We start from the raw sequence: 26713 nt of genomic DNA on the forward strand, positions 1-26713 counted from the left end.
AACTGAATGCTGGGAGGGAGCAGGCAGAGTCAGAGAGAAGCCATGGAGCCCCCACCAGAAAAACACTGGGAACTTTACTCGGTAAGCCACAGCCATGTGGTGATGCACAGATTACTAAAATTGGGTTAAATTAAGATGTAAGAGTTAGCCAGAAATATGCTTAAGCTATTGGCCAAACAGTATTGCAAATAATATAGTTTCTGTGTTATTATTTCGGGTCTGAGCTGCTGAGCAGCTGGAAACCACCAAGTAGCCTTCTCTTAGTGTCACTTAGTGCCATCAATTATATTTGTATTTGCTGTTCCCAGAAAATTTCAAAAAGTTACACATCGTTTCTATAACTAATTCTACATTGCATTAATAATACATTGTTTTGGTTAAAAGAACTCAAAATGCATTCTAACTTAAAACACTGTATAGCAGTTTCTTTGTGCTTTGTTTTGTCGTACCAAATGAGTGTGAGACTTTTGAGATAATCATTACTACTAGAACTGAATTTAGCAAAAAAAATTACATTTGTAGTTTATTGACTATATGTCACATTCTTTCTTTTATTCTAAAATATTATTACTTAAATACCATGCAAAATGTTTTTCTCAATATGCAAAGGAATTTCTTTGGAAGCTCTTGCTGCTTGCTGTTATCCTTGATTTTGTGTGAGACATGGGGTCCCCCTTGTGGTTATATTGATGCATTTGAACTGACCATTTAAAAAGGAAAATCTCTGAATGTGTTATAGATGGTGAAGTGAGGCTGGGGTCACTTCATGGTGGAGGCCCTTGGTGTCTGTTCAAATGACCCCAAATGAGTCTTAATAGAAGTATAAAAATAGTGCATTCTACTTTAAGTCTTTTAGTGTGCAGAATATGGGAGTATAATTTTATCATTGAAAATGAAACAACAAAAAGTAAATTCACATCAGCTTTACAATAAGTGACTTCCTGAGGAGTCAGCCCCTAGGCATGGCCACAGTAAGCTCTTCTCATTTCAACACTGCAGACCTGAGTTTCTTTCTTCCTGGAGGGACTGGGTGAGGAGTTCTTCCCCTGCTCCACCCTCTTATCTTGGCTCTGGGCTCCACTCTGCTCAGCCTTGTGAACAGATACATCTTCTCAAATGACAACTCCAAGGGAAAAACTCTTTGTAGTCAGCATAGACAGAGTTTTCTCTGTTCTCTTTCTTTCCTCCTACTACTCTTGGCACAGTGCTAAGCACAAAAGTTAAAAATTGCAAGAGTGCTTTGGGCAGGACATAGAACACAGTGACCACTGCCCTTCAACTTTATGAGCAAAATTATGACCTGAGGGACTTGGTGGCTATCCGTAATACAAGAATGATATAGAGGGCTGAGTCCTCATTGTATGAAACTGATTTTAACAACCATTCCACATATGTCAGAGTCTATTTGAACAGAAAAGAAATTGTTCTTAACCTGACTGCCTGTGAAGGATTTTGCTATTGTGTTTTCTAGGGCCTACCCAGGGGTTAATGAAGCAAGATTTACTAGAATCAGCACAGATTTATACTGATTTAATATACAACTATTTTGAAAATTACTCTGTAATACAGAAGGATCATACAGATAACACAGATTGGGAAGGACCACCAGGGACACATCTGGAACACAACATAATTGGGTTTACTTATTCAGTTCAACAAAGGAGGCTGCACATCAAAGGGATGGTCAGTGTCTCATTACATGAATTAAAGAGTTATTTGAGTACATGGGGGATAAGTTTATTGTTTTAATGGGCACAAATCAAAACAGAACTACACGTGCAGAGGTCAGCATCAGGTTTCCTGGGCAAAGTGCACCTCCCTGGTAATGTTAAATCTGAGATGGATATGCAGTAGTAGGTCTAGGGGCCTTTTATCTGGACAAAACCTGGTTCCTCAGTTTGTAAATTGAGAACGCTTTTCTGTGTCAAAGTGGCTTCAGTCCTCTAGGCAAGCAAGGGATTTCTTTGTGACTGATAAAATTTCAAGTGGTAAATTCCTTTTACATTGGATAATTTGGAGAACAAAGTTTCTCTCTGTGTAAGGTATCTGCTGTCTCTTGTTGGCAATGCTTCAGAGCTATGATGTGTGGGGCAGCAGTGATTCCTCTTAAATCTCTGGTCAGCTTTACCTATGGTTTGTGACTGGTAGGTCTCATAGATTATTAAAAATTGCTGCAAATTCCCAAATAGCTTGCTGTGGGATCCCTGGCAGCAGCAGGCAGTGGGCAGGGGGTTCCGAGAGCAGCCAGTCTCAGGCAGGGACAGCACACAAGACCACGTGGTAGGTCTCCGAAGGTGGCTAGTCCTCGGAGGTGAGCCATGTGGGCAGCAGGTGAGAGACAGAAAGATAGGCACACTATGTAGAGTGAGGTTAGATATTTATTTACTGGTTATGGAAGGGAAAGGAGAAGGGGAGAAGAAGAGAGAGAGAGAGAGAGAGAGAGAGAGAGAGAGAGAGAGAGAGAGAGGAGAAAAGGAAGAGGTCAAAGCTGCCTCTCTGAGAGAGATACTAAGGCTGCATACAGGGAGGGAGTGGGCATGGCTTGTCTCTTTAAGAGACAGAACAACCATTACAGTAGGGATAACTGTTAAAATCCACATACATTTTCCTCTTTTCAAACATGGTAATTTCCTCACAAGGATATCTTGGGATGAAGCAGTTAAGAGTCCAGATGGCCTGTCAGTGTGTTCATGTATACTTGCCCATTCATTAGCTTGTTAAAAATACTTTTGAGTGCATATTGTATGCCTTGTCCTTTGCAAAACTCTGGGACCCCACCAATGGACAAAGGCAAAGAATTGTGCTCAAGAAAGCTAAAAGGTGACTGGGAGAAAATATGTATCAATAGGCAATTATAATAGTGGACAGACAGTCTGTAGCTGTACTTGCAGGTAAGGTTCAATGGACATTTACCCTATCCTGGGAATTCAGGAAACAGAAACACTTTGTCAAATTTATAAACTCTAAAAGACTGCTAAGCAGGTAGGGGACTAGCCCAGGGTAGAAGTAAAAGGACTTTGGAACAGAATCTTCTAGGGTTTTGGCTATTGTTTCTGTTTATTTTGGGTTTTGAAGCAGGGTCGGTTAAAAGCACTACCTGCTCTTCCAAATGCCCTGAGTTCAGTTCTCAGTAACCACTTGGTGGCTCAACCATTTGTAAGACACCTGGTCAGTCATTCTCATCAACTTAGACCATGAAACCAATAGTGACAAGTTCAACAGAATCACCATATATGGGCAGCTTATGCATGCTTCAGCATTGCCAGGACATAAATTTCAACTTCTAAATCTCTTCTTATATTGCTCAGGCTGGCCTTGAACTTGATGTCCTGCTGTCTCAGCCTCCAGATTACTGGCATTGAGCACAGTTACTACCACAGCCAACTGAGTCCTGGTGTCAGAGTATGCGAGTGTAATAGGAGTATCCGAGTAAGCAGGAGACAAGCTCCTGGTCTTTGAGTTTGTGCACAAAAGAGGGTGCTGACTCACAAAATGTAAACAATGGTAACAAGTGAGTAAACTATTTAATGTACTAGATAATAAACTGGAGAAGATTGGACAAGGTAGTGAGTCAAAGATCAAATAACTGACATAACATCTCGGAAAACGTGCAGAACATGCTGTGACTTTCTGTGAGGTTAGATTACAGAAGTGCTTGGTTAAGCTGCTGGGAATCCCCTAGCCTACATCCGCCCTGACATTGACCTCACCCACTATTTCCTTCTTACCCCATACTGTTGCCTTTTTAATTTGAGGGGACACGGCTTTGTACCTTCAATAAATCTCTTATTCCACAACAGTTCTGGATTCCTCACTGATAATGAATCTGTTTGAACAGTTCTTGAAGACACCAATAGTTGCTGGAGAGTTTAACTTGGAGCCTTCAGAACTTAAATATTTTAGGTTTCCTTTTGCCTACCCATACTTTACATCAAACCAAAGGTTGAGTCAAATGCTTACTTCTTACCACATTCACCTTCTCACTCACCCACCCCTGTCTGTATGGGGTAGAACCTTGTGGAAACCATGTTACTAGTCATAGGATCTAGGGGATCTTTAACTACTTGGTGTGGAGAGAGAGATGTTTAATGTCCTGAATTCATGAACCATTTCAATTAAGTTTTTTTTATTAAATTCTTCTCTCATGTATTATATCCCAGTTGCAGTTTTTCATCTTCTCTTTCCTCCTAGCCCTGCCCCCATTCACTTCTCTTCCACTTTCCCTCCAGAGAAAGGCAGGCCTCCCAGTAATATCAACCAAACATGGTAAATCAAATTACAATAAGACTGCGCATTTCCCATCACATCAAGACTGGAGGAGGCAACCCACTAGAAGTAAAGAGGTCCCAAAAGAAGGCAACAGAGTAAGAGATATCACATGCTCCCACTATTAGGAGACCACAAGAAGACCAAGCTACACAACTATAGCATATATGTATAGAGCCTAGGTTAGAGCCAAGAAGTTTCCCTAAGTTTTGGTTCAGTTTCAATAGGCTGCTATGAGTCCAGGTTTGTTGATTCTGTGTGGTTTCTTGTGACAACCTTGATCATTCTGGCTCCTACAATCTTCCCTCTTCCTCCGCCTTTCCACAAAATTAACTGAGCTCATCCTAACATTTAGTTGTGGGATTCTGCACATCTGTTCCCATCAGTTTACGAATGAAACCTCACTGGTGATCATTCTGACAGATTCCTGTTCTTGAGTATAGCAGAATATCATTAGTATGATTTTTTTTTGTCAGTCTGTTTGGTTCTATTCTCGGTCTCTGAGATGTCTGGTCTCTGGTTTCTGGCCCTTTAGACAGTATCTGTGGTGGGCTCCCTCTTGTGTCAAGGGTCTCTAGTTGTATCAGTCTTTGGTTGGCCACTCCCACAATTTCTGTGCCATCAGGTTAGTTCTTTCTTTATGCAATATTCCATTTAAAATATCATAATGACTTTCTAAGAAGTACTAGTTTAGAAAGATAGACCTTTACCTGCAGAAGTTAACTCTTTTGAAAATTGAATTATGATGTTCTCAAAGCACTCATTGTTTATTTAAGACCTTTCTATTTTTTTCTATGAAATACCTTGAATTTTGTACTCCAGACAACCATTTAATCAAGATTACTATGGTTAAGCACCATAGATTTTGTTAGCTTGAATAATAAATGTTGATTTTATCTAATTTGTAGAACATGGTGCTCAATATTTAGCAAAATGATATTGGTAATAGGCTTTTCACTGGTGAATCTGGTGACTAATGTAAATAGTAAAGCATCCTTAACCCTGAGTCACATAAAACAAGAATTTAGGTTAAATTAATTTTACCAGCCTACATTTCACTCTCACTCTTAGGTATGCTAAAATAAAATGTATGCCTATATATGCTGAAAGTATGCAAAGAATTTTCATATTAGAACTGTATATGACAATCTGAAAATAGAGTTCATTTCAATGCCAATCTACAATAGAATATATGAATAATTTGCTGGGTGGTGGTGGAGTGTGCCTTTAATCCCAACATTTGGGAGACAGAGGCTGATCTCTATGATTCTGAGGCCAGCCTGATCAACAGAGCAAGTTCCAGGACAGCCAGGGTTACACAGAAAAACACTGTCTTCAAAAACCAAAAATAAAAATTAATAAAAAGAATATGTGCATAATTTTATTTTTCCATAATGAAATATTGGGCGATTATGCAAATGACCAAACTATGGCCATACACAGAAAAATGAGTGCATTTCACCAGCATAAAATTGAAATAAAATTCAAACATCACAGAATACATGTTACATTTCTCAATTTAAATATTTTGCAAAATTAATGATGACATGATATCTTTCATGTAAAACACTTAAAGACATTGAAAACACACTTCTTTTCTTAAATAAGACGTTAATATTTGAAACTATGAACTGTATACAAAATGCACGATTCCCCTTGTAAATATACACTGACATGTTTCTAGCATGGAAGGTGAGGTTGACATTTCAATAAGAAAGAAGTGGGATAATTGAGTAGACATAATTAAAGGAACACTGTCTTAAAAGAAAGGGGAATACATGGAGAGCTGATGTGGGATTCCCATATGTATGCTGTGAATATGTTTTATTGCATTGGTTAATAAAGAAGTTGCTTTTGGACAATGGCTTAACAGAATATAGCCAGGCTGGAAAAATATATAGTGAGTAGGCAGAGTCAGAGAAGATGCAGTGTCGCCACTGCAGGAGACAAATGCCGGATGAGAGAAAGAACCTTACCAGTAGACCACAACCACATGGAGATGCACAAATTAATAAAAATGGGTTAATTTAAGATGTAAGAGATAGCTATGAATATGCTAGAGTCATTGGCTAAGCAGTGTTACAATTAATATAGTTTCAGTGTGATCACTTCGGGTCTGGGAAGCCTGAAAATGAACAAGCAGCCTCTGTCTACATGAAGCAGAAGCAAAACAAGGAAGCTGGTATAAACTCCAGACCTAAAGAAAGGAGCAAAGCAGACCCAGGGGAGTGTGGTTTCCTAGGGAGGAGTTTAGATGAGAGACACTGCTTTATAACCATAATCAAAAAAAGGAAAAGTGGGACATTGTGTAACCAGCTCCCTCTCTCCAGGCTTTTGCTAGGTCTCAGCAGTAGGCACCCAACTGGAAGCTAGTGTTTCTGTGAGTGTGATCCAGGTAGATTAGCACATCAGACAGAGGCAGAAGCATAGGACTAGGGCGTGGCTGTAAAGAATTCTGGAACATTTTTATGTGTTTCCTTATTGTTTTAAAGTTACAATAATATAAGAAATGATTTAACACTGGAAAAACTATGTCAACATGTGCTAAGGGAAGTATGTATGTATTTCCTTTTTCAATGAGTATTTAAATGTATGTAAGAGAAAAAGAGGTAGAAGAAGAGTAGACTTTGTAGGAGAATGTATGAAACATAAGTGTGCAGGTACAGATTTTTTGTGTGTATGTATGTATGTGTGTGTATGCATGTGCTTGAGGATATACATGTTGAATATGTATATGAGACATGGGAGTAGATTGTATATGGCAGAATATGCCTGTGAGTCTTTGTGAAAGTATCCAAGTAGATTTGATAATATACCCATTTGTATATATGTGATTATATATATGAAAAATGTGTTTGAATAGGAGAATATATTAGTGGTATATTGCTTACAGTATTCAGATATACATGATGTACAAAGATAGTTGCAAGATGGTGAAGTAAATGGTATGTTAGAGAGTGAGATTTTGAGAGGAGTTAAAAAATGTGCTTGTTATTATTTTTTTTCAAAGTTTATTAAATTATAAAAGTTTCCATTTCCGCCCCTCCTCCCAACACCCTTCCACTACCCCCACTCCCTCTCCTCCTCCCTCTCCATCCCTAAGAGCAGTCAGGGTTTCCTGCCCTGTGGGAAGTTCAAGTTCCTCCCCCCTCCCTCCAGGTCCAGGAAGGTACTCTTTTGGCTCTTTTGGAGAGCCCCACCAAGCTCCCAAACAATTACAAAGAAGTTTATTCTTATTTATGAATGCCTGGTCTTTCCTTGGCTTGTTTCTATCCAGCTTTTTGTAACTTAAATTATTTTGTCTACTTTTAGCCTCCAATCATTTCTCTTTCCTAGTCTATATATCTTTCTTTACTCCTTACTTTGTGGCTTGCTGTGTAGCTGAGTGGCTGATCCCTGGCATCCTCCTTTTCTTCTCCTTTCATTCACTTGTCTTTCTACTCTTCTTCTCTTTCTATTTGTTGTCTATGCCTGCCAGTCCACCTATACTTTCTCCTACTTATTGGCCATTTAGCTCTTTATTAGACCATCAGGGGTTTTAGGAAGGCAAAGTACCACAGCTTCACAGAGTTAAACAATGTAACATAAATGTGGCAGGATAAAAGAAACATTAAATCTTTTTGCAGTTAGAAAGGCACTAATTATTTTACTTTGTTCTCTTTACTTCAAGAACATAAGAAAATAAGCATTGTACCTTTTGGATGGTGTGTAAAAGTATTTCTTGACTAATAAAATGTAAGACAGTCAATTGTGACTGTCTTAGAGAAGTTCTCAATATGCTGTCTGTGTTTTCCTTCTGAGAATTTCTCTTCTCTTTTAACCCTTATGTTGATGCCTATATTAAAATATCTTTAGTTAATGCCACCTCTGCTTAATTCTGACTAGTTATGAACTTATTTTCTGTGTTGAGTCCACTAACCCCAGTTTGACCTGAGTGCAGGTCCCTAATAAAGAGAACATCTCAGCCTGTAGTATTGTGCCTTCTTTGCTGACCTAAACCCCAATGGTTATGTAATAAGATTTCTCTTAACTGTGCAATAAACGACCTCTATTAGTAATTGAAAGAGACCTTGGGTTACTGTACACAACTTTATTTTTTTATCACTTCCCTGATAATGAGTATGAAAAGTCACCAATTCTAAGCAATCTTGTTATGAAAACCTCTTTTGGCAGAAAGAGGCTGAAGTGTTTTATACTATTAACTTATTTTAAGAGTTTCAGTGTCCTAAATTTGATATGTTACCTCCTATCATTGGTACCCATTATTTCACAATGTCACATGTGGGTTTCTGTCATCATGTAACTGGAATTGATTGCCTGGAGTCACGAACAACTAGTTAAATTTTATATAACCATTTTTAAAAGCCATTCTCTATATCATGTATTTACTTCACACTTAGTAAACAGCCTTACCTATTAAACTGCAAACTGGTTGTGGTAATTTGCAAGTGAATGGCCCCCAAAGTGCGTGGTACTCTTAGGAGGTATGGTCTTGGAGTACACGTGAGCTTGCTGGAGAAAGCATGTCACTATGGAGGCAGACTTTGAGATTTTATATATGTTCAAGCCATGCCCAGGGTCTCAAATCATTTCCTGTTTCCATTGACCTGTAAGTCAAGATGTTGAACCCTCAGCTATTTCTCCTATATCGTGTCTGCTTGCACACCATTAAGTTGCATCATGATGATACGGACTAAACCTCTGAAAAAGTAAGCCAATCCATTTAAATGTTTTCCTTTATAAGAATTCCCATGCTCATGGTGTCTCTTTACAGAAACAGAAACCCTAACTAAGACACTGGGAAAACTCTGCTGCAAATGCCTGTAAGCTTAGTTGAACCCCTGGTGCTATTGGTTACAGAAAGCACGTCAGTCATCATTGAAAGTGCGACGCCCAGAGATGCGTTTAGTTGTTTGAGGAGTCTCCTTTGTTTCCTCCAATCACTTCAATATCAAGTCGACTCCCTTCAAACTGTCTTAGTAACTGGAAAAAGTTAACGCCCAGTCTTTAAAATCCGTGAGTCATTTTCTAGGACAAAAGAAGGATCAGCACACCTTTAATCGGCAGCCACATCCAACCAGGGCTGATGTTCCGTGAACACCTTATGCTCCCACTTGAACTTGAGCTCTTCTGCAAGATCACCCCGGCCCAGCTTGCGGAGATGGCGAGCCAGGAGGCGAATTTTGTCCATGGAAGTCGGGAGCGATCGTTTCCAGAAGCAAAGCAGGTCGTGGATCTGCTCTGTCAGATCATCTGGGTGCTTGAGCTTGATGAGCTGAACGGTGCTGCGACGCAGAGGAAGGGATGCGGTCAGGATCTCAGCACCTTCTTCCGAGAGCTCCTCTGCCAACCAGTGAAGTAAATTATCCCAAAGAGTCTCTGTCGGGACACATGTAAGGTTAAGTGAGGATAGGGAGGTGAGGATTCTTGTTTAGGCACTTGCTGATTTAACGCTCCTCGCCAGGTCATGTGAAATCTATCTGCTTTCAGGTCTAGCCTCTGAGACAGGAAACTATGAGACAACAAAGGTAGGCTGCCAAATGTCTGCCTGGTCTGAGGTCATCTGAGGGTACCAGCTACTGCAGAGGTTTAGCAATGCCAGCATCCCTAGGAACCAGAAGGGCTTGTTAAAATAAGTTTTATACCGCATCCATATAGTGATTGAGCAATAAGTACTAGGGTAAGAAGGGCATATGGTGTTTTTAATGAGCTCTCAGTAGATGATGATGCTGGAGTCCAGACTACTGCTTGAATAGTGCTGTGTTGGAGAATGTTTTCCAGGTACAAGCAGATATTTTTATTAGTACTAATATAATGAATAAATACATCAGCTAGTCAATTTTTACAGGAATATAACTATACATATATCCACAAAAAGCCAGAGTACCCAGAATGCATTTCTATGGAAGGTCCTTTAACAAAAATAGCTAATGACCTCTGCACAATATAGACCTGCAAACATCTTGAGTAGATTTAGTATGATCAATGTACCTCTCAGCAAATCTGGAAACCACTTGTTCATCTCTTGCATTTCTGATTCCATTGTGCAGTCATTACTGGTTGTGGTGTGTAGTTTAGACCATCGGTCTGTGTAAGGACCCCATCCCCTACTCTTCTATCACAGCCACTTCTCTCCTGTTTTGTATTCACTCTCACCTTTGACTATCTGCATGAACTACTGAATACACCTTCCTGTGAAGGTTACTTAGGAAAAGGGGTAGATACAGCCTTGTTAGGTTTCAAACAGTGTTCTCCTAGCATCAGGCAAAGCATACATTTTGATGTCCATTGCACTTTGTAGCTCTTCCTCTCTCCATGTCTTTCCCTCCTTCTTCTGAAATTAGCAGGCAGCTTCATTAGCAGTCTCGCCAATAACTGTTCACTTTCCTAACCACAATCCCTTTGTCCTGTCTTGTGTTTCCAAAACAAATAGAAGCCAGACTTCACATTTCATTTTTTTTCTTTTCTCTCCTTTTCTTCTCTTCTTTCCTTTCTTCCTTCCTTTCTTTCTTTTTGCATTGCTGAAGATCAAGGTCAGGGCTTGCTCCATGGTCAATAGTGACTCTACCAAATCATAGACTGTAATTCTACCACTGAGCTACTTCCATCCACAGTCTGAAAATTTTTCATGCTTCATAGTCAATGAGATTGCTTCCTCCTATGTGATCTAAATTTCTCAACATTATTACTTTCCTCTACACCCTAGAGTTCCACAGCTCCCATTCCTCTGCTCCTGCGTAGTAAGCACATCCCTCCATCACTAGTAGCTGTCCACCATTTTCTCACTCATCCATGCAGCTACTTCCTGCCTTATCACAGTGCTGCTCTAACGGCTCACCTCTCTATATCCATGATGGTCTTAGAATCAAATTAAAATGTGTTTCCTTTTCCTCTTCATTGTTTCCAGGTTCTCAACTTTAATTCTGTTTTCTTAACGTTTTCCAAACTACTTGGGCTTCCCAGAGTCATGAAAAATATGTTGAATACAGCGAGCTATGCTACTTTCTATCAAACATATTATCTGAGATATTGACAAATGCACTTAGAAATCATTTTGTTCTAAAGTCAATTTAAAATTTTCTGTACCAGTGACCATCAACTTCTTTCTTCTGTTCTAAGCCTAATCAAGCTGTACTAGAGACATTTGGTTACTATTTACAGCCTCTGGCTCTTGGTCTGCATTTTCTGTGACACCCATTGACCACGTCATCATCATCATCATCATCATTATCACTATTATTATTATTGTTATTATTATTATTATTGTTATATGCAGTAGCAGTATTTCACGACTTCCTTCTTTTCTCTCTTTCCTCAGTTCACTCATCTCCCCAGTGTAACTCATTGTAACCTTCCTGTGTCAGTTATTTGAATTTTTTAAAGAGCATATTTTTTCTAAATCTAATTTTTATTCAATATTTGTGGATGTATATGTGTCTATGGTTTACATATGAGAATGTGGATGTACATATGACATGATGTTTATATGTACGTTAGAAAATAACTGGAATTTGAAGTCAGTTCTCTCCCACTATGGAGGACAGGGATTGAACTCGGGTCTTTAGGCTTATGTGGAGAGCACTTCTACCTGACAAGCCAATTTGCCAACCCCAGATATTCAATTTCTTATGTCTCCCCTCAATGAATTCATATAATCTTGCTTCCTTACCTCTCTCTTATGTAACATACCTCAATCCACCATAGATTCATCTTTAGCTTTGTTTTTCTTGAACCTACTCTAGAACTGAAATCTTTGCCTCTGTGAGTGATGAACTTATCTATATGGCTATAGAACAGACAATTGAGATACCATATTTATAAAACTGAAACTATCAACCTTTGGCCTTTTCTTCTTTCCAGCTGCCTGGGTCTTGATTCCATTTGTTTGCTTCTTTGATTTTTTAATGTGGTAGTTTGGCAGAGTAAGCTTAAACACTGTCTATTATTCAAATTTCTCAAAGCCCATTTTCCACACCGTTATGTCTAAATACTATCTCAACTTTACAGATGCCAAGTATTTCTCTTGATTTCCAGCTTTATTGACACCTTATTAATCGTTCTTTCTGTAGTCGGAATCTTGAATATCTTACTTAAAAGGCCTGTGTTTCTTGGTCAGTGGTGCTATTTGGAGTTGGAGGAATCCTTTGGAGGTGGAGCCTGGTGAGAAGTTAGGTCATTGGGCTTTCTTGTTGGGGAAGCACTATGACCCTGAAGTCTTCCTGTTTCTCTCCATCTTTTCCTGATGGGAAGAAATGAACAAAACTCCTCTGCCATATACTTCCACCACAGTGTACTCTACTGACAGAAAGTCATGGTAAAACTGAGCCAAAGCAAGATTTTCTCATTTGAAATATTTTTGACAGCTATTTGTTTTGTTTCACATGTGCTGTGTGTATGGTATACCATGTGCACGCAGGACTAACACGGGCCAAAAGAGTTCATCATATTCCCTGTAACTGAAGTTACAGAGAGTTTTTAGCCACCATGTGGGTACTGGGAATCAAATGAGTTCCTTTGCATAAGCAACAGGTATTCTTAACCATTGAGCCATTTCTCTAGGCCCTTTCCTGTTTTAAAATTGATTTCCTCCGTTATTCTGTCACAGTATTGGAAGACTGACCACTACAAAGTTTTATCTTCTTGCTGAAAGGAATTAAAGTTCCCATTCATAATCTTGCTATTAATTTTGGCTTGCTTTTCAATTTGACACAAATAATAAGAATTTGAGAGTTTATCTGATGTTATTGAGCACTTTTAATAAATCTATTGAAAGGCAATCCTACTGTCTAAGCTTTTTAATTTGAGTATTTTCAACACTTAATTGTTTCTTTGTTGTGCAGGAAAGCTGTAAGCTCACTGTGCACTGTGGATGGGACACAGTGCAGAATATTCTTCCCACTTCTAGGAAGAATCGCATAAACTATGATAAGTGAATGCACTTGAAAGCAAGTTCATGAAGGGAATGCCCTGGTCTGTTCTCATTAACCCCTTGACATGGCCAAGATGATAAGACATAACACCAGGTGTATGCACATGTGTTTGCTTTTCTACTTGTAAACATCACCCTATCTTTTCTTGGCCTTAATAAAATTGAGAACTGTTTTGTTCGCACTACTCTTTTAGAATTCTGAAGCCTGGAGTCCCCGAGTTTGTCTCCATTCAGATCTTTAAAATATATCCTTTTGTCTTTCAGACTTAGCCCTGCTGGTCATGGGACAGGTCAACAAGCCAAGTCTAATTCCATCTGTGATCATCTTCCATCTGAAGCTTTGATGCCACCTGGAACTTCCTAATACACATAATGAGGAGTGCCATGTTTTTGTACAATTTGATGGTCATTGACAACAACAAATATTGTGTTTTTATTTACACATTAAATTTATTTAAGAAATTAACATCGTTAAACTTTCTGAGATTTCACTAACCTCAGCTATGCAAACTTCACCTGCTCTCTTTTAAAATGTATTTATTTGATAAAGTATATACTAATAAAGTTTGTTCCTATTCTCTATGCAATGCAGATGAGGAGTTCCTGCATTTTCTGCACCAACCCGTAAAGACTGCTAATCAGGATTCTGGTCCATTCCTGGTGGATCTAGTAAAGTATGGTGAACAATATGATAAGTTTGATGAGCACAAATTACAGAATTAGTAGACTTTACGTCATTAAATAATACATGTAAAACGTAAATAGAATGTGTCAACTCCTATTTTGGAAATGTGCATCTTTGCTAAGTAGCTACATTCTTATTAATATGAAACCTAACTAATTGTGAATAACCACAACCAAATATTTTCCCTCTGGTTTCAGAGCTCAAAGTACTCAGCATTACACAGTGAAACCTTCTCTTTCTTGTTGCAATAAAATGCACATCTCAATTTCACCTTTACTGACATCTAAGACAATCCTTAATTGACAACATTTAGATACTGACACATGGAAATTAGAGTTGAACAATTTTGCAATGCTACAAAACTATAGTGTATTTACCAAATCTAGAATTTCTATGTAAACAAAATGATTTATAAAGCTCTTATTTCTATGAATTACAATATAGCTCTAATCATATATATATATATATATGTATATATATATATATATATGTGTGTGTGTGTGTGTGTGTGTGTGTGTGTATGTAAATGCTATTTGAGGTTGCATGCCCATGAATTCTCAAAGAAGTTCATTGGTGGGATTTCCTAAGATGATTAAGTGTTACTCTCTCATTTCTTTTATAAAAAAGAACTGAGATACATGTAACCTATATGACAATAAAACGTAATTTGACCAGGACAAAGCAAAGGATCCTTACCTAGAGGGTCTGTGGACACTCTTTTGGTGCTCTGCGGGCGGTTGATTACTTTTTCGTGCTGCTCAGAAAAGGGAAGCACAGTAAGCGAAGGAAGTTACAAGCTGAAGAACAAGCTCAGTCTCCACCCAAACCTCACCCTTGTTGGCAATACTCAAGCTGCACACTTTGCAAACTGAGACTGTGTGTGGGGGTTTTCACCTATAGTTCTCCTGTATTAGGTCAAAGTATAACAATCCAGATGTTTCAAAAAATTTACACTTAGTGACATTTCAGTATCGCCAGAGAAACCACATGAAGCCCAAACAAAACTAAAATTGAGGATAATTTAAAAGACAACTTGCATAAAGCACCCCATGAACTCTATGCCCAAACCATGATATTTTATAAAATCCATGTATGCCAGGAACGGAACTGGGCTTTAACACTCAACTTGGGACTTGGTACCCAGCAGAGACTCAAACAACAGTTTATATGAATGATATGTATATAGGATACAAGATACAGTTAAGTTGTTATGCATATATCTTAAAACATATTTTTCAGAACTAATCACATAGTTAACCATTCCTTTTGAAACTACCTGAATAACAGTTTGTACACAGTTAATGTGGAAGAGTGAAAAATAGCATATGACATGATGCAAAAATGTCTGGTTTTAAACAGCTAATTAGAGGCTGAGAAGCAGTTTCTTTGAAGCATTTGACACCTCAATCTCTGTGAAAGATGGTTATTAAGACTGCATCACAAAACCTTGAAAACAGTTCATTGCAGCTTCATCTATAATGGCAAAAACATAAATGACCATGATTGTCTTAAAGAAGTGAGCACTACTCCGAATTATGGAAGAGTACTTACTAAAAAATAAAAGACAAATAATTGAAGGACAAAAAAGGATAAAAATTGAAAGGTGCAAGTTTCTAAATAGAAGTGCCATAGAGTATTATGCTAACTGCAAAATTTTTGTTTTGAAAAGTTACATATTCCAGCTTCTCTGAGATCATGTTCCTAAAATAATGTTTTTTCAGATATGGGAAAAATTGCTAGTGATTTCTCATAGGTAGGGATCAACAAGACATGACAATAAAGGGGAATAAACAGGGCATTGTGGTAATGAACTAATCCTGAATCTTGATGGTATGATGGGTATGCCATTCCCTGAGCTACAAAGTAGCAGAGAGCTGCACACAAACATACACAAACATGTATACATGTATTGATGGCAACTTCCTGACTTTGACAATATACTGCATTTACATGGAATACAGATGCTAAGGAACATTGGTTGAAGAATAAATAATTCTCTCTACTACCTTTCCAACTTCCTCAAAATTTATCTTTCCTTTTCTTCTGTCTCTTTCTCTCTCTCTCTCTCTCTCTCTCTCTCTTTCTCTCTCTCTCTCTCTCTCTCTGTGTGTGTGTGTGTGTGTGTGTGTATGTAATGGGACTGAACCAACGGCAACATGCATACTAGTGAATGTTCTAATACTAAGGTCGAGGTACACTGCAGGCACCCTATTTTTTTTAATTAAAAAACCTACCTCACAGCAATGACAATACGAACAATAAATGTACTATATTTCAATATATAGCACACCTTATGTACTTAAAACAATAAGTTCACTGAATCTGAATATTTGCTTTGTAGGAATGCTTTTCATAGAAGTTCTATGCAAGAATATAAAACAAAATTAAGAAGTTTCAATAGGAGGAAATTAAGAAATAAATATATGTATGTTCGGGTATATTGTATTGTACCACTTCAATCTAAATTAACTTGGATGTAATGACTATATGACAGACCCTTTAAAACTGAAATATAAATGTGAATTTATTTATACTTTTAAATTCAATTTATGTGTGTGTAAACATCTGTGTGTGCTTGCGTGAACGTACATACTCAAACACGTGCAGGTGCCCATTGAGGCTTTGGTGTCAGATGCCATGAAGCTAGAGTTACAGATGTAGGTTTCTGCGAACCAACATGTGGGTGCTGGGATCTGAGCTCTGGTTCTTTTGATTAAACAGCAAATATTGTTAAACGCTGAGTCATCTTGTCACCTCCATAAACAGTGCAACAGAATCTGCCTCCCCATCAATGGACCTTGCATGGACTAAGTCAATGAAAAGATATAGGTATCAAATTGCTTTCTTTCTTTCTTTCTTTCTTTCTTTCTTTCTTTCTTTCTTTCTTTCTTTCTTTCTTAATGTATCAACAAATTTTTTCCTTATCCCAGGATATTGTTCTTGTTCACAGAAGTCTCATAGAATCTTGATGCTTGACAGTGTTTCTAATGCCTAAATACAGAGGGGTTTTCACACATAAGTGCATCCAGTTTTCCCATAAAGGATACAGTTTAATGCTTGGGATTATAATATGATTACATTTCTCTCTTTGATTTCCTCTACCCAAACCCTCCTATATACCCCTTCCCACTCTTCTTCAAATTCATGACCTCTTCATTCATTAATAGTTACTGCATGTAAATATTTATATACATACATATTCCTAAATATAACCTCCTCAGTATGTAAAATATTACTTCTGTATGTATACCAAGTGGTCAGTCCTGAAATCATAAGGGATGTTTAATGCCACCTTCCTGTGCTTTACTTGTCCCCCCCACTCCCTCTTACTGCTTACTGCTCCATCCGTTCTCTGCATGGATTTTACTAGTGTCCTTAGGCTATTTTGCCTGGAGCATTGCCTTTCAGACTTTCTGGTGTCCAGAACTGCCCTCAAGGCCAAATAGAGTCTGCATGCCCTCATGCATTCTTTGCAATGATCCCAGTGTCCCCAAGCCCCATACCTTCCTTTCCAGAAACAAACAGCTCCACTTTTATACTTTCTGCTTTCTTTTTTTTTTTTTTCTGCTCAGACAATGCCAACCTGTTACCCCAGCCACAAACTAAAGGAAGCTGTGTTATTTTTATTAGTAGCCTTTCTGTATGTTAGCTAGTATATTTTGGCATGTTGACTGCAATTTCTTCATCACTTTCAACTTTCATAGCACATGAAGATTGTTGAATAAATCAAAATATGGCTCTAAGCTTTCAAAGTTTTTTCTTCAATACACTACTCTCTTACAAAGGAGACTAGCAATACTTATGTGGGGACATTTACTCACAACAACCCTCTTAAGGATACCAGCATAAACCATAAATAATTTGTATATGTGCAGGTACATATTTATACTGCTATTATAAGTCACTTCTCATAAAATGTCATAAATAGAGCTGAAACCCAAAATAGCCACTTAGGCTTGAAGAAGGTATAAGTATTGAGTTTTAAGACTTCGATTGTCAGGATTCTAAACATGCTGACTATTCTTTCTGTACTGCCTAAGAATAATCCTCTTAGTGAACTATTCAAGTTTACTAAAGAATCTAGCGGAGCTCATATCTGTGAGTTGAGTTGCTTTTCTGTGTAATTTTTAACAAACTGACATAGAGTTACCTATTAAACTCTCTAGTTTTAAGTCCTTTAGCAACTCCCGTTTTCTCCCTTGTAGGTCTTCCACTCTCTAAAAACAAGACTGATCAGTCTTGGCTTTCCTTGTTATGTTAGTATTTTCTGTACGTTGGCAATCACAAACTGTTCTGCAATATATGTATATATGCATATCTACATTGATAGATAGATGGTAGATAGATAGATGATAGATAGATAGATAAATAGATAGATAGATAGATAGATAGATAGATAGATAGATAGATAGATAGATAGATAGATATCATACTGTTTTATAGACCCTAGAATTAATTCTTCCTAATTGTTCACTGGTTCTGTTTATAGCAATAGAGATTCAGACAGAGAGTCTGTAAAGCATTTTAAATGCCATGGCTTGGGTCATTTCTTCACACATAATGTATGCTCAGTTTAAGTCACCTTTTTTTTTTAATCACACCAAGTTTGGAGAGAACTGGATGTCATTTTTGCATGTATGAAGGGTTTCCACAGCACTAACCTTCTAATTGGTGAGTGTCCGAAGTTTCATCTGTAATTATGATGTAAACAGAGGTTTAGGTAAACAGAAACCCCATCTCAGTCAGTGTCACCATTGCACAGTAGCCTCAGGAATAGTGCTTTGTCCTGTGTCTCACAGCAGCTCTGCACTAAGCTGTTGTGAACCATCTGAGCTCTGACAGTACTTTGATCAGGAAAATACTAAGCATTTCAATATCAGTTATGACTTACGTCCATTGTAACATGTTTTCAGGGAGCTTATGATGGTGCATTCAGTAGCCAGGCCAGCATCACTATAGAAATACGTGTGTGAGAATAAAGGAAAAAACATTGCAGAGGAAGAATGAGCCATTGTGGACTGGTTTTAGGGTGATTTGTTTGGTGACATTATATCACCATTGCACCCTCCACCCTAAATGGTTGAATGTGGGTCATAGTTGAGAACACAGCAAAGATGATGGGGTTCTACCACAATAACCGGTAAAACACAAAATGAAGCTTTAAAAGGAAAAAATTGGGGGAAACTAAATCACCCAGACTATTTCGTACATATCTTAAGTGGTTAAGTAGAAACAATGATATAAAATATGTCTTTGAGACCTGGAGCAATACTCTATTTTAATTCAACCTTAGGTAGTAAACTAATTTCAAAGGCAGCTAGGAAAATATTGTTGTGATTTGGTAGATGTAGAAGTAATAAATAATAAATTTGTCCTATTTAGTTTCTAGTGCATTCCAATATGGGATCCTTTAGAGAAGAATTACTTTGATCAGATAATTATGCTAAAGATTCCCTGTTCTTTTGAGTATCTTTACACATTGACACTGTATAGTAGAATGAATAACAGCACTTAATCATAAAGATAAATTTACAGGTCCTTATTATAGTGTCTTATGGTAACAGCTCCTTCATCTAGTTCTACCTCACACTCCTCACACTTTAACCATCTTGCCACAGATTTTTTTTTGGTAACCAAGTAATTAGTTTTGTTATTAAAATACACACAAGTTTATTTTAGGAATAGACTAAAACATGTATCTAATTAGTATCTGTCTGCATATCTTTAGGATATCTTTAATAGACTAACAATAGACCCAAAATGCATCTAACTAGTACTTGTCTGCATATCTTTAGCCTGGGTTTTTATAAGAAGCTTTAAACCACCATAGGCAAGTTCTGGCCTTGACTGTTAACAGTAATTTGAATGAGAATGTGTAGAAGAAAGGGGCGGTCGCACCCAGATCCTGACTAGCTTACCCCCAAAATAATTACACGGACACTGTATTCATTTAAACACTACCTGGCCCATTATCTCCAGCCTCTTATGGGCTAATTCTCACATCTTGATTAACCCATTTCTAATAATCTGTGTAGCACCACGAGGTGGTGGCTTACTGGGAAAGATTCACCTTGTCCGACCTGGCGGCTGGTTCCATGGCATCTGCCTGTCTCTGTTTTCTTTCTCCCACAATTCTGTTCTGTCTTCCCCACCTACCTATGTTCTGACCTATCAGGCCAAGCAGTTTTCTTTATTAATTAACCAATGAAATAAATAGATAGTTAGTAGACTCTCCTACATCAATAATGACCTCCATTGGCTTACATAATTGAGTAGTTGGTCTTTATTAGCTATTTGGGGAGCATTAGGAGGTGTGTTCTTGTTGGAGGAGGTGTCACTAGGTGACAGGCAGTTATAAAGCTTCAAAAGCCTTCCACTCTTCCCAGTGGGCTCTGTCTCCCTTCTGCTGTGGAGTGAGTTATGGGCTCTCTGCTGCTGTTCTGGCTGCATGCCTTCATGTCCTCACTCTGCCACCATAAATTTTAACCCTCTGAAACTGTAAATCCAATCAAATATTTTATAAATTACATTGCTCATAGTGTTTTTTTCAGAGCAATAGAAAACCAACCAATACAACTGCTTACTTTAACCAATTGATTTTGTGTGAATGACTATTTAATAATAATCATCATTTGCATTTGAGAACAGTTATAGCAAAATAACTGTAAGCCATTTTTTTAGGTTTGTAACTGATGGTTTACACTGATTTCTTAATGATTTCATATTATAGACAAGCTAGATAGACTATTAATCAAATAAGTGATCTGTTATGAAACTAATACTAGCAGAAATTCTATGATATGTCTAGGTTCATCATAACTGTCTGTCAAATAATAACTTATTGCAGGATTGTCTCAGTCGATCCTTTATGACATTATTTCATTCCAAAAAGAAAACAGTAGTTTGATTAATTATCATTTCTATTTCACAAACATAAATTTATGAAGTCAACATGGCTAGGAAATTACAAAACTAGATTTAAAACCTGGGTCTTTTTAAAACTCTAATTAGAAGAGAATGTTCTCTGATAACATATTTGACAATGATTTTGATTGGTAATCGTATGTTAGGAGTTTCTCTAAAGGGTATAACCTGTAATCTTTGCAGCAAAATGCAGTTTTGTGGGTATCTGATGAAGTAGTTATTATGTACTTTACAGATGAAGAGAACAGATTTAAAGAAAGAAAACAATTTGGTTAGAAATATACATTCAAAATGACAGACATACCATTCAACCTACTATCTATAAGAAAAAATCGATTCCACATTTATAACTGTAATTTAAAACTTGCATATAAAATGAATATAGCGTATATCTTTGCATTTAGTTATTCCAGTAATTTCTACATTGCATGCATCATTCATAGATGCCAATTTTGCTTCTTTGGACTTGAAGGTAGTATGAGATGGAGGTTTAAAACCTGACTCTTGGCACTAGTACTCATTTAGTTGTGACTTTGACCAAAATATTACCTTTTTCCTTGGTTCCTCACTTTAAGCAAGAATAATAGCAATTGTTTCCCAGTAACATTGAAATGAGACACTGAATTATATCATGCTCCTTTAAAGCATGGCATAATATACAACAAAGTGCTCAAAATATAACCAGCTATGACTTGTTTATTCTTAAAAATTACTATTTGCTGCCTACTTAACAGGAAGTTCACTTATATAAACAAAAAAGAAGCTCTAAAAATAAGTGCAATTAAAACAAAACAGCATTGCTAAATTCTGTTGCTAGCCAAGATTTCTGAACCTGAGAATAATTTTCAGCTAAAAATGGAGTTTTGCAAGTGATAGAGACATTAACACCAGCCTGTGTTCTATTCACAAGATCAGAGGAAGGGACTAAAAAGAGAAGAGCTACATCACCACGTGAACCTATTTTTTATTTAAAGGTAATTTATGAATTAATTTAAGAAAAAAATGGAAACACTACCAGCAACTTCAAGACTTGAGGACAAGCATTGTGTCAAAGAAGCATTCTTTTTTTTTTTTTTCGAGTAATGACAAAACACTGGATAAATAGGTATGGACAGTGTTTATGTCTTTCCAAGCTCTAGAGAAAACATTTTAATGGCATGGGAATAATGAGTCACCAAGGGAACTAGACTCTTCTACATCAGAGAAAGCCAGGTCCAGGCGGGTAGAGGGATGGTGGCAGTGTCTGCTCAACTGTCCCTAAGAGCTGTGTCCCTATAAGAGTAGAACAAAAAAATCTTGCCAGCGTGTCTATAAGTGACTAAGCATTTAAAACCAACATGATTATAGAAGATTGCTTCTGTTGTGGGAGCTAAGAATTCCCAGAATAGCAGATTAACTATGATCCAAGACTCTACTCCAAAGTTGAGTTTCAACAAAAGAGTTTGGTTATGTTCTCTTGGAGGTCTGCTATTTTTCTGAAGGGAAAATGGAAAGAGAGTGGATCTGGGGAAGAGGAGAGATGGAGAGGAGCTTGGAGGAGTGGAGGGAGGGGAAACTATGGTCAGGATGCATTGTTTGAGAGAAGAATCAATTTTCAATAATAAATAAATAAGCAAATAAATAAGTAAATAAATAAATAAAATTGCTCATTCCCTTCTCCAGGGATAGAAGAAGACTACAAAAGAGGATGGCAGAAGACAAATGCTGTGACTGGGTCCTATTATGACCCTGTCTTTTACAAATCAAAAGAAAAGAGAAAAACTAATTTCTCATTGAATATAGAACATAAGCCTGCTGGTGCTTATTACAGAGGAAGCTAATGTATTGTGATCATTTATTGTACTCACCCTTTAGAAATGTATTTGCAAGTATTATTTTGTAGATGAAATGGTAGGTCATATTTTGTTTTCTTTAAAATTTTTCTACAAGAAGAATAGTACCATCAAATCAAGGTGTAAAATGATCGAAGAAATGTTCAGTAAAGTTCTTCTGCATATTATTTATTTTGTAGCACATTTATGTGTCTACACACCAGCATACCTGAAGATTTTTAAATAAACTAAAAGGCACCATCATGGGCTAATAACCTGTGGTTGTTGTCACATAGACATTCTGAAAACTCTGTAATCAGCGTAGACCTAGAAAAAGACAGTCTGCAGTCACAATGAAAGGAAGTATCATCCCATGGAGGGGCCGAAAGGTCATCCCAAACCTACAGACAAGTAAGATCACCAGAAAACAAAATACCAAGAGTTCAGAGCCATTTTTTTCTTTTAATCTAGATAGATCTCACAAGGAAATAAATGAAAGAATCAAGTTTGGAATTGAAAGTCAGATGTTGCCACTGTGGAAGTGCCATGACCCCTCACTGGACTTGCTCAGACTGTCCTTGTTTTAGGACTGTTCTTGTTTCTATGCAGCAGGTTTTGTAATTGCTTCTTCATTACTTTTACCATTGTTTAAAATTGAAACTTAATTTCATTTTTAAGGTATAATGTTATTATGCTTTTGTGACTAAGAAAAAAATGAATATGTTCCCCTTGCCTTGATAAATCTAGTCACAATGGAAGATAGCTTTCAGGCCCTTTAAGAAGATGAATCAATTCAGGAAAAAGCCAAGGAATCTAAGGAACTTGGAAGGTGGGAAGAGCTTCCTCTACCAATGGCTGCATTTGTAAAATAATAAAAAAAAAATCTGAATAGTTCAGAAACCACACGAACAGTATTTAAAGACAGTCAAAAACAGTCTGGAATAGAATAATCTGAGTCTTAAATTGGTAATCTTGGCTTCAGGGTTTCTCATTTGTTTTTACTGAAAAAAACAAGAAAAGCAGAATATATGTTACATGAGTCAATGAAACACTTCACATATACTGGAACTTCATAAATATTCACACTTGCTAATAAAAGTTTTTAAACCTACTCAAAATTCCAAGTTGCTTTTGCAAAAATCAGGTCTCTTTAATCTACAAATGTAGCTAAATGAAAGGTGCTACTTATTTTTACAAAAATGTAACATAAAGGAGCCTGCTTGTTGGAGTTTATGTCCTGCCCATTTCCCCACAGCCATCAAACCCCAAAGAAAATCACACAGAGAGCTCTGTAAGTTATAAAACTGATTGGCCCATTAGCTCAGGCTACTTATTAGCTCTTGTAGCTTATATTAACCCATTATTCTTATCTATGTTAGCCACATGGCTCAGTACCTTTAGTGGGACAGCTCACATCTTGCTTCTTCGGTGAACTGGATAGAACTGAGGAGGGAGCTTCCTGCTTCCCAGAATACTCCTGTTCTCATTGCCCCACCTCTACTTTGACCCACCTATACTTTTTGCCTGACCAATCAGCTTCATTTAAAACATGATTGACAGAATACAGACAATTCTCCTACACCATAAAAACAGAAAAGAAGCCATTCATTAGAATTTATACAACACCCCAAAACTTTTTTTGATGGCTCCACTTTAATATTATACTCCTTATAGATTTGTCAATCAAAAGATCCACCAAGGTGACTAAATTCTGAGAATAATTATTTCTAGAATATTCTAAATGATTTTTGATTTCCTGATTTATTTTGTTTTTTCTTTAATGGGCTTATAGGTAGGAATAGACTTTCTGATAACAGGGAAATGAAAGTTACCAGAAAGGCCTGGACATTCACAAACATAGTCGTAGGTCTTATATAGAAATCCCAGCAATAACCCTTACTTTGCAGTCATGAGAAACTTTTGCCTATTAGCTGAGTAGAAAATGGATTAAACTTTTGTCAGTTATTAAAACACACTTCAATTGTTCAAGATTGTTATTAGTATGTATTCATTTATTAAATAATGAGTTCAGTAAAATATTATTGAAAGCATCTGAGGAGAGAATATTAAATTTAATGAGGTCCTCTATCCCCAATGAACTTAGTCACACATGATAAAATAGGGTGTCATGGTCAGTTGTGCTGACACTAGAATCAGATCAGGTCTGTTGTACTATTAAATTAGATGTACTATTTCTCCTGATGGGAAAATTTTACTGTTCATCTATTTCTTCAATAATGTACTTTTTTCAGAAAATCATATAACAAGCGTAAATGTTTAATCCAATTTCTATCAGAGTATGACAATCAGTATTACCAATTACTTTATATAAATAATAATGGCAATGGAACATACATTAGTATATGTGCACATACTTTGGTGACAGTTACTCCTCAGCACCTATCACCAAGTTTCCTTGTTATTGTTTAGTAAATGTAAGAGTTTCTCTAAGGAGGTGACAACAGAGCCAAGTGCAATGATCCCTGCTATAAGTAAGTAAGAACTTATGATAAGAGATCCTGAAGTGGTCATGGTTATGATGAGTAATAGAAATGGAACAAAAGATGTTACTTGGGGCAAGGCATCTTGTAAAGGCTATAGGGCATAAGGATGGGAGTTGGGAAGGGCTTCAATGCCAACGTGACCAGGAATACCTACTGCCTATAGAAGAATCCTCATAAGAATGATAAAAAAAATGATAAATCTCTCATTGAATTTTGAGAAATCCCATGGTTTCGATTACATAAAAGCTGGTCTAGAATAGAAAAGGGCACTGATCACAGGTCCTCAAGGGAAAATAGTTTCAGTGGTTCTGTACTTAGAATAGAGATGAATGCAAATCTGAAAGTCAATAAAATACTGCACTGATCATAAGACAACAGGTCACACCAGTTGCCAAAAACCCCTTCCCACAGCTTCCTCTATTGTCCTTCTATCTCCTAGCTCCACCAATATCCACAAGTACTGTTGTCTCCATCCCTCAACCTCTGCGTCCTTGTTCTCGTCTTACCAACATCACCATTTCATCCATGTATTATTTAACTATTCTTTGATTTACTGATAGTAATTCATATCCTGAATATATTACCATCTATTACAATGATACTGCAAACAAAATTTTACCATTTACTCTCCTGGTTAAGCTTCTCCAACGGCTTGTTATTAGTTATTCCTATTCAATTAAATTCATATAAATTAAATTAAATAAAATTGCTATCAAATTAAATTTAGTTATAAAGTAGAAACCTCGGATTATTTGTTTACTATGTCTCTGGGTAGATTTTTACCTGATTGTATTCTCTGTGTCATAAAATCCATCACAACATCAATGAAGTGTTGCATGATGGGCTGGCTTGGGATTTTCTGTCCTGCCTGGTTCCCACAGCTATTTAGCCCCAAAGAAAATCACACAGAGGTCTCCATAAGTTATAAAACTGATTGACCCATTAGCTCAGGCTTCTTATTAGCTCTTATGACTTATATTAACCCATTATTCTGATCTATTTTAGCCATAGGGCTCGGTACCTTTTTCAGTTAGCAGGTAAATTCCTGCTTCCTTGGTGATCTGCGCAGGACTGGGAGGAATCAGCTTCCTCCTTCCCAGAATTCTCCTTTTCTCATTGCATCACCTCCACTTCCTGTCTGGTTTTCCCACCTATACTTCCTGCCTGGCCAATCAGCATTTATTTAAAACATAATTGACAGAATACAGACAATTCTCCTACACCACTGAAAAATTAGATATTCAGGTGACCCAAAAATGGAGTTCAAACCCCTCCATAATCAAGTCTCAACTTATCTCAAAATGAAGTTTCCAGGTCTTTCACACAGTCCTCAAAGGACTCATTACATGTTCCTGAAATACACCTGATGCTTTCCCTGGGTGAAGTTTCTGTTCACACTGTGATACTTTCTCTTAACCCTCTCTAGAGTCAAATTTCTTTTTCAATCACTGTTGCCCATCCCAAAGTCACCCTAGTACATGATGTGTAACAAAACATTTTCTGAGAGAATGCAGCATACATGACTATTTATCTCAGATAGCGAAACTGTGACAGACCAAAATGTGAATACCATCAAAATCCAACTTGGTGAATC

The 26713-nt window shown here is 37.2% G+C and overlaps 1 protein-coding gene across 2 annotated transcripts in view; it reads right to left on the reverse strand.

Moving 5' to 3' along the window:
• Window positions 1–5625: 5625 nt before the first annotated feature.
• The window catches only part of Dthd1 (death domain containing 1), a 62507-nt gene continuing 41419 nt past the window's right edge, over window positions 5626–26713 (reverse strand). For both annotated transcript variants that reach the window (XM_087909031.1, XM_087909030.1), the window contains 2 exons: window positions 14577–14634; window positions 5626–9645 (listed from right to left, as the gene is read on the reverse strand). In XM_087909031.1, coding sequence (XP_087765157.1) covers window positions 9323–9645; window positions 14577–14634 — 381 coding nt within the window. In that variant the 3' untranslated portion in view covers window positions 5626–9322. The remainder of the gene's footprint in view (window positions 9646–14576; window positions 14635–26713) is intronic.

Source organism: Myodes glareolus, chromosome 8 (assembly GCF_982192425.1).
Source record: "Myodes glareolus chromosome 8, mMyoGla1.1, whole genome shotgun sequence".
NCBI classification, from domain to species: domain Eukaryota; kingdom Metazoa; phylum Chordata; class Mammalia; order Rodentia; family Cricetidae; genus Myodes; species Myodes glareolus.